Source organism: Seriola aureovittata, chromosome 16, assembly GCF_021018895.1.
Source record: "Seriola aureovittata isolate HTS-2021-v1 ecotype China chromosome 16, ASM2101889v1, whole genome shotgun sequence".
In the NCBI taxonomy this organism is placed as follows: domain Eukaryota; kingdom Metazoa; phylum Chordata; class Actinopteri; order Carangiformes; family Carangidae; genus Seriola; species Seriola aureovittata.
In genome coordinates, this window is record NC_079379.1 from 4,752,195 (window position 1) to 4,761,798 (window position 9,604).

General features: G+C 45.9%; 1 protein-coding gene across 2 annotated transcripts in view; it reads left to right on the forward strand.

The window, feature by feature from the left end:
* grin2da (glutamate receptor, ionotropic, N-methyl D-aspartate 2D, a) overlaps positions 1–8,997 on the forward strand; it is a 140,775-nt gene extending 131,778 nt beyond the window's left edge. For both annotated transcript variants that reach the window (XM_056399408.1, XM_056399409.1), the window contains one exon: positions 1,139–8,997. In XM_056399408.1, the coding sequence (XP_056255383.1) occupies positions 1,139–4,333 (3,195 nt within the window). In that variant the 3' untranslated portion in view covers positions 4,334–8,997. The remainder of the gene's footprint in view (positions 1–1,138) is intronic.
* Positions 8,998–9,604: the final 607 nt, after the last annotated feature.

The window sequence follows — 9,604 nt, forward strand, 5'->3', positions numbered from 1 at the left end:
GCTGTTTAACACGCTGTGTCTCCGGCACAGATGTCATATGTTGGTTTTCATCAAGACATTATCCTGTGTTTTTTTTTACAGCTTCTGATTAAAATACCCAACAGTGAAGCAGCTATAATGTAATGTTGGATTATTGTTAATGTTAAAATATTAAAACCACCAGCTCTTCCCTTAAAACAAGCTGAGTAGGTGAACCCAGATAATGCTTATTCTTTACTATTTTTTAACTAAGGGGAGTCATTAAAAAGTCTGTGTACTATATTTTCAAGTCACCTTGCCGACAACTGCTGTGGCCGGAGGCGTCATGTTTTCGGGCTGTCCGTCCATTCGTACGCGCCTTCACATGTCTCATATCTCCGTAACACTTTGATGGAATTATTTCAAATTTGGTGCAAATGTTCACTTGGACTCAAAGATGAAGCGATTAGACTTTGGTGGACAACGGTCAAGGTCGCAGTCACCTTATGTCCCTGTGTATTTCAGGAAAACCTTTAGGGACACAAACCTCTACTTGGACTCAAGCATGAACTGATTACAATTTCGTGAGAAGATCAAAGGTCAAGGTCACTGTGAACTCACAAAACACATTTCTGGCCATAACGCAATAATTCATACACTAGTTATGACATAAATGAACACAAATGTTTAATAGGATAAAATATTGAAGTGATGACATCGGTAGGGAAGGAGAGATTAGCAGCTTATTTTCTGCATGTCTCATTTTTTCTTTTCTGCTTATTACCAAAACCATTTTCTGACCTGTTCACAAGAAGTCTTTGTTTTTACTCTAAACTGAGCTCATCAGTGTTTTTTTGCAGGAATCATAACTATTTGATGTGTGGGAACATTAAATCAGTGAAAATTATTTTAAATGGTTCTGCTACTTTCAAAAGATCTGGATATGGAGGAATAAGACAAAACACAAAGTAGCAGTTTTCTAAAGATCGCATTCATATGGTTTGTGTAGGCACCAGATCATAGCTTCCTTGTAGGTTTCTTTTTCAAAATTGGCGATGTCAGGCTCTCTCTTCCCATGTCTGTCTGACTGATACACACACACACACACACACAGTTCTTCCTTATAAAACTTGGCAGCCTGCTGGTCTAATTACAATCTCTCTTTTATCTCTCTACCCAGGGGATGTACAGTTGCTGCCAGTTTGAGGATGAGACGGCACCAGGAGGCAGCAAAAGCTCTTTGCCCCAGTATCACACCGTGACCACCATGCCTACTGCACCCCAACAACACCTCGTTACAGCCACAGTGAATAACACAACTGCCATTGCCATGGTGCAGCAGCAACAGCAGCAGAAGCACCATCAGCCGCAGCAACAGGGGCAGACCTATACATCCATGCTACCCGGATCACCGCCAACTACGGGACACTCGGCAATGGCTCTGGGTCCCTCAAATAGCCCCTTGCTGGAAGGCCCCATGCCCTGCTCCACCTTCTTGCCTCGCCACGACCGCAGACTCGCTGTAGTGGATCGCTGGAACAGGCCAAAGCCGGAGAAAGTCATGAGCGCAGGCAGTGCTGGAGGAGTGGGCATTGGGGGGATAGCAGGAGGGATCACTGAACTCCAGGCCCAGCAGCAGTATCAACAGAACCTTGGACAGCACTGGACCCTGCAAGGGGGAGTTGCAGGTGGAACAGGGGGAGGAGGTGACACAGGGCTAGATGAATATAAGCGCTACTATGGACCTATAGATCCAGAAGGGCTGGGAACTAGCTCGGACCAACAGGCAGGGGGCCCCCAACAGACTCCCAAAGCTAATCCTCGAGGCCCCAAAGCCTCAGGGATGCCACGGCTGCCGCCTAAAGGCCCCCAACCAGGCCCAGGGCACTTAATCTCCAAGCCTCCTCCACCACTCCCATCTTCTCCACGAAGGCCTCCCTTCTGGCGACGAGGAAGCCTAGCTCAGGCAAGGAGAAAAGGCTCAGGAGGTCCCCTGTACGAGAATATACTCCCTTTGGGGAGGCGAGGAGGTGGGAGGTACGGAGCAAGCGATGGAGGTGGAAGAAGAGGGCGACGTCTTCCTCCACCTCCTCCTCTTCCTGTCCCACTTTCCTCCCCTACACACACCCCCACCACTCCCTCCTCCCCATGCCGTTTCTACTCCTCATGCTCCAGTGCCTCATCCTCTTCCTCTTCCTCCACATCGTCCTCATCCTCTTCTTCATCCTCTGTCTCGCTCTCTCGGTCAAATTCCCCCTCATCTTGCTCCAGTGACAGCTCCTACAACTCCTCGCTGAGTTTCCGGTATCGAGCAGGGGATCGAGAGTTTACGGTGGATGATGAGTACGACTCAGATCTGCTCACAGAGGAGTCCAGCCTCCTCCTGGGGTCACGGAGGAAGATCCGTTCACGCCGAATGTCTTCACGCTCACTGCCATGCAGTCCGCCACCTCCGCCAATCCCTCCGCGGAAGCCACGTCCTCTGAGAGATTATGGCAGAGAGAGGACTGGCAGCCAACTGGCCCAATTACAGGAGTGGTGGGCATCGTGGGGAGACAGGGAGCGAGGGAGGGGAGGGACAGCGAGCCGGGGGGATGGAGGAGTGGGAAGAGAAGAGAAGAGGCACCATAAAGAGAGGGAGCGCGAAAGGAAGAGGAGGAAGAAGGGCCGAAAGAAGAAGAAGAGGGAGGAGAGGGAAAGAGAGAGGGAGCGAAAGAGGCGCAAAGCAAAGAAGAAGAGGAAGAGAGAGGATAAGATGAGAAAGAGAGAGCGGAAGAGGTCAGAGCAGGAAGGAGGAGATCCTGAAAAGAGAGAGGATCTCAAATCAGGGACACCGGACTTCCCGTCATATCCGCCCATGAGGCGAGAGTCCTTTCGGAAAAAGAGTGAAAGCTCCATCAGAAGCTACGGGTGGAACATCCCAGGCGAAGAAGAGAGGAGGGAAAGAGAAGAGAAAGAGAGGGATGATGGGGAAGACAGTCGAGGAAAGGAAAAACACCACAGGCGAAGAAATAGCAAGCACTATCATGGCTCGAGCAGTAAGCCCTCGACATCTGTCAAATTCTGGGGAGGGGGAAACCCATCCTCCGACACCATTCCATCTGCCTTCCTGCCCTTGTTGCCTGTCTCCTCTAAAAGGAGGAAGAGTAAAAGCTCCGACAGGGATGCTGTAGGAATGGAGGGAGAGAGGCGGCCATTGCTGGGACGGAACGGAAGAGGCGAGATGCACTCCAAGGAGGGGTTGTCCTTCCACGAGTGGGAGTCCGAAGTCGAGGATGATGAAGAGGATTCTGATCAGGACAGGAGGAAAGAGCGCAGTAAGCGGCGCGGAGGAGGAAGGACAATGTCCGATGAGGAGCGGGAACGTGATAAGGTAGTCGGGATATACTCTGATGATGATGGTTCTTCTGGAGAGTTTGGAAAGTTTGAGAGGTACTGGGAGGATCACGAAGGAAGGGCAGTAGGAGGGATCGGAGGGGGAGGTTGGTTTTTCAGTACCTACCCCTCCAGGGATAAAGCTGGCAGCATCAACAGTAGAGATGACCTGTTCCTGGAGCGAGGAGAGAGGTGGGGGACAGCAGAGAGCGGGTGGGGGTCTAGTGGAGGTGGAGCTGGTGGTGGTGGTGGAGGAGGGGCTGATAGGGGAGAGAGAGGGTGGGGATCAGGATCGCACTGGCCCCCACCTCCTCTCACGCCGCCACCTCCTCGGCGATACTGGTCGGTGGACAAGCTCCACATACAGGACGAGAAGAAGAGTAAACGGAAGTCAAAGGACAAGGGGAGAGGGCACACAGCTTGTTCCTCCTGTCACTCCCCACGACACCATCCGCAGGCCCATTCCTCCAAATGGGCCCGCGTTACCTCGCGAAGCCAGGAAGAGTTGTACCACCACTGCCAGAGTTTTGGTGGTCCCCTGAAGCCCAAACATGACTCGTCCTCCTCCTCCAAACCTGATCGCTCACAGAATCCATCTAAATCTGGCAGTCAGTCAAACCTCAGCATCCAGCAGCGGACACAGAGAACAGATAGGGATCGAGAGCGAGGAAGGCAAGCATCCCCGCCCCCAAACCTCATACCTAACTTGCCACCCCCGCTCCCTGCCCTTCCAGCTCCTCCGTCCACATCTCACCCTATCCATGTTCCTCCCCTTACCTCGTCCTCTTCTGTATCCTCTCCTTCTGTAGTCTCATCCACCCCGGGGGCGCCCCAGTCCTCCTCCATGGCTTCGGCAAGTGCCAAACTGCAGTACCAGAGATTGCGCTCTGTACCCCAGCCCCAGAGATTTCCTCAGTCTCCTCACTTACCCCTCAAAGCCAAGAGCCTTTGCTCGCGAAGGGGCTCGGCCCATTTCTCCAGCGTGGAGAGTGAGGTCTGAAGTTCTATAAGGTATCAAAAGTCATAAGAGAGCCCTGCAAAGGTGACACTTAGCAGGTCATCTGGATCTGAATCTGCCCGGCAGCAAATGTGGCTGCGCAGCCAAGTCAGTACCGTATACGCACTGAGCCCTTTCCTGAAGTTCTGCACAAACAAACAAACCAGAAAGCCAAACAAACCCCATTGGGGTAGGTCAAAGGGAAACAGGAGCAATCTTGTGCTTACTGATGTTTCCTTTCATTCCTCTCAGTATGTGAAAGACTACAACCACAGCAACAACTTCTATTCTGAACTGGGTCAACCAATACACTTAAATCAGACAATATAGTGGTACAACTGAAGATGATCCCTTTGCTATAGACAGTGAAGGGCTTTGGATGTTGAAGCAGAGCAGTAGTTTGTATTCAGAGGATTCTTAATGCTTACTGAGGGCTCAGGAACTTTGTAGTACTGTATGCCTGCTGCTCTCGGAAGCCTTTAACACAGAACAGTGTTCTTATGTTTTTTTTTTTTCCCTTAAACAAATCGCTTACCCCTACTTTCCTTTCTCCTTAACAAACTGTTTACACCCCCGCAGAACTGTGACGCCCGCCCAAGGCACCTTTGTTGTGTATGATCAATACCTACTTGTCTAGAGGGACAGGAGGGTGAAAACCACTTTGTCTTCTCTGTGTTATCCATGCACCTTCTCTTGATCTCTTCTCTTTTGTTCCCTCTTATCTTTTCCCGCATTTTTCTATACTCTTACCCCTTACTTTTCTTTCTTTCTCTTCGGTCTGTTTCTCTCTGCTTTCCTGCCTTATTCGCGTGTCTATCTTTTCCCCATCTCTCTTGTCATCTCCTCTCCTGTCCTCCCTCCCTCTTGGATCCTCTCTCCTTGATGTGATTATTCTGTGTGTCTGTGCTTTTCTGTGTTTGTATTCTTGACAACAGGGTAAGTCAACTGTGACTGATATTCTGCTGGCTTAATGAAAAGCTGAGTGCCAAACTTAAGTAGAGCTCGACATCAATCTGTACAGCGTTAGCTGCTGTTTTTCCTTTTTATCTTGCAGAGTTTTCGTCATCTCCCAAATACGCACATGCCAATACACGCACACACACCTAAAAGTGCAAAAACTCGCATACATTCACATGTAAGGACACGCGCACTTCACAAGTCAACTCATCTATTCTCTTTCTTGAGCAATACATTCTCGACCCTCTGTTCATGTTACGATTTTATACTTTAAAACCTTTATTTTACCTCTGTGTTGTAGTTGTTGTTGTTATTGATGGTGTTCTGTATATCAAGACACATATTAAGTCTAATACAATGTAAGCACTGTGCCATACTACTCAAGCTTGGGTGCACACGAAAAGTTCTCTCAACTACCTAACGACAATGATGGAGGTAGTGTCTGTTCCCTTCCTGTATTTGACTGAATGTAAAGTCAGCCGCCAACAAGTGTGCTGCAACAACAATTAAGACACTTGAAGATGGAAACTGTAGCATTTCTGATGGTAAAGAACAAAGTAGACTTCAGTTTCACCATCGACAGTATTTTAATCTTGCAGGGTAAGTCTGCAGTAGTTGCTGAAGGATTAAATCTGCATTGTGTTACGGTTTAAAATTGATTTAATCTTTGTGTTTGTTATTCTCCTGTCAGAGGTCCAATTGGTGCCAAGGCTAGGAAACCGCAAATATTTGCAAAAATAACCAACCCAGGTTTGCTTGCCATCGAGCAGGAGATGCTAGGTGGAGCTTTACAGCTTTGTTAGACACGGTGACAGATTGTTGCAGGGAAATAAATACTTATAGCCTTATGCTAATTGCTCCTGCCATTTTTTGTGTAAAGTATGACTATGAAGGTATGTATTTTAATGCATTTAATGTATGGGGTTAGCCTAATGCTAACAAGAGTAGTGTGATCGGATGGAGAGGAATTTGATTGGTGCAAAATTATATTGTGTGAGTGCCGTTTTGATGTCAACGAGACTGTGCCTAAGTTGGAGGCTAGCTAGTGGATGAGGCAGGTTTTGAAGAGGTAGCGCTGGATCTGAGTGATGGTGTATGAAAGACACAGTAGCACCTGCTGTGCAATTTTGTTTTTTGTTATTAAAGTATTTCTCACCTTGTAAATGTGTAACTAAGAGCTATAGCTTTTTAATCCATGACCGAGCTGACACCAGCAGTTACACTCCGATGTCAAGCACTTAGTCCAAGTAGCCTGTTAGATCCACCAACATTAGAATTCAGCATCAGGACACTGGACATCGGTGGAGTTTAAGGCAAGAGCCACTGCACGCAAGACTGGTTGTGTTTCTCAGTCGGTCGTAATGCCTGAGCCATCTCTCCCATAACAGCCTGGTCAGCTCATGTTGTTTGCCTGGAACTGCATCTGAGCCATACTTTACTTCAGCTGAAGAAAACAAAAGAGAACTTAAGTTTTTAACATAAACTTGTTGTGTAGAGTTTGTCTGACTTTCTTTATGAAAAAAATCTAGATATATATATCATATATATATATATATATATATATTTGTGGCGGTGGGTAGCGTTAGAAAAAATTGTTGTTTAGAATCTTGACATTTGGGGATATTGTTTCTCATTTCAAGTCCATTATAATAATAATATAAATATTATGTGTTATCAACACATATTTCCTCATATTCACTGGCAACAGGGAAATTCTTTAGTTCAAATTATAGACTTGCTTTATAGGCTGACTGTATTAAGCCAAGTTGGAGACAGTTCAGTGCTTTGCTTATTTCAGTCAACGATCCACAGCTTATACAAACCTCAGAGAAACCAGGAAGAGCGTGGAGTAAGTGTGACATGCTTCTCTGCTTTCACACCGCGAGCAACTCAAGTCTGTTTCCCTAAACACAAACAATCTCTGCAACCTGAGAAGAATCAGCCTCCCTTTTTTTTCTTTTAAAGGGGGGCTGCAGCTCAACCATCTGCAGCATAGGTGAGCTATCATAAACAGCTAATTGTGCATTAGCACAGCACAACAGCTGCTAGCGGTGTGAACAGACAGTTCGGGTGTTTTTTCAGAGAAATGAGCCACCCATCCTTCCTTCTCCCCCCCGCCTCTTTTTCCTCATGTCTATCCATTGTGTTTTGGTGCGTGTCTGCAATTGTAAAGCTGGTCTGTTTTCAAAAAAAGAAGAGTATCTGTGGATATATTTATTTCATCTAAAAAAAAATAGCATATCTAAATATATATGATAGTATATTTCAAGACGCTAAGATCTATGTTATATAAGTTTGTCTACTAAATTTACGGTATTATCTCAATGAATATGTCTTTTTTGTCTGTTTGTCTGTCTCTCCTTGTCTCTAACCTCCTGCCCAGCTCCCTACCCCCCAGCGAAAACAGAGACCAGTACGTAACTGTGTTTTTGCTCACTTAAGACCAACCATCCGCCTCCATTAGCTATCTACTGTAGCTAACGCTAAGATTTCAACAAAGTGACAACGAGGAGGGGTGCGCGAGTGTCTTATGACCGTGTCACTGTAGCAGTGGTGGCGTGTGTTTGTCTACCCAGAGGGGCCTTTATTTTTGGTTTGGGCTACAGATTAACGACTAATTAAAACTTTTATGGATACAGCAGCTTTTACCACAGCTCTCACTTGTGTAGGGGTCACATTCTCGACCCTGTTTGGGGTTCACAGTGGACCCTGGAGTTTCTACCGCAGTGTACAGTAGGGTGACCTCTTTGAAACACAATGTAGCGAGCAGCACAGGCTTTTTTTTGCATCTTTTAGTAGCTGTATTACTATAAAAAACACATGCACAGCTACCCCTGCCAACCAACCTATACGGTATATATAAGAACTTTGATATACGTACATAGTGTGTTGTGTCTGCCAAGCTGCTGTGCTGTAAAACAAAAGAGGAAAAAAAAAAGAATTACACAACAAACACACTGTTTCTTTCTTAATTTTACAAAACTGGTCAAGCTGATATGACACGTGTCAGGGGCAGGGCTAAAGCTGCTCGCTAGCGTGGTTTCCACTAAGGCCAAAAATGGCCAAACCAGGGCTTTCTTTTGATAATCACATCTTCAAACAACAAAAATAGTCAGTACCTCCCCTTTTTTTGCCAGCCGGGAAGGATTCCTAAATGGTCAAATATAAGAACATGGAAACAACACTGCCTGAGATATGAGATCCTCCCCTCCTTGGCCGACTTACACTTTTACGTGTTTATGATTCATTAATTTAAGTCAGCATAGTCAAAATGAATTTTTTTCAACACTGCGTTTAGAAATATTTGAAGCATTTACTGGCCCTGAGCCCTGGCAAGCCCAGTTTTAGCCTGCAGTGGAAACACATCCACAGTTTCTGCCTGTACACCTCTGAACAATGCCTCAAGGCCTTGTATTAATACTGCTGTATTGATTGACTGTACGGGATGATGGCTAGTTGTGCTACACTTTATTGTCAGCACCTCACACACACACATGCAGATTCACACTCATGCACACATTTTCAGATCCACAAGAGCACATATACAAATACAACCCCATGCACACACACACACACCACAAGTGAGGGTGGTACAATGCTGCCACCGCTCTGCTTCATCTGCCACCAGTGAGGACATTACTGACAATAATGTGCTGTACTGCAAGCAGGACAGAATTAAAAAGATGATTTTAATAAAGAACTGAAACATGTCTGAGTTTTTATTTTGCCGGTTGAATGAATGTTCGGTTGATTTTTACTTTTATATTAAAGGAATCCGGCCAACACTTAACCCAAGGTTGTTTACGAGAAACAGAAAAGTTCTTTCACCATCCACGCTGTCTTAATGAATAGAGACTGTGCCACCTCTCTTTTATGGAGCAGAAAAAGCTTCATTTTGGACTCTGTGTCTACAGTCAAAGTTCACTGAGGGTGAAATCCATGAAGTGTCCATGCTTAGACTCTCTTAGTAAATCCACTGATTACAGGGATTGTGTTGAATTTTTATCTAGACGTTCACCACAATAAACGCTGGTGTGACTGAGCCCTAATAGAGATGTGAAAGTTCAGTATTTTTCTTCCATTTGAGTTTTTATTTTAATATTATTCTCTGTATTACTCAGCACATAAAGATCTTCTCCCTGATAATGAAATGACCCTTTAGATTTATGTTCTGAAAACCACTTTATAATCCCAACCTTATTTCTAGATTTAAATTAAATCACAATGTAGCAAGCAGCACAAACACAAATGCACACACACTGATGTGAGTTTCAGCACGTTGTGCACGCGCCTGTGCAGACACACATTTCTATCTTG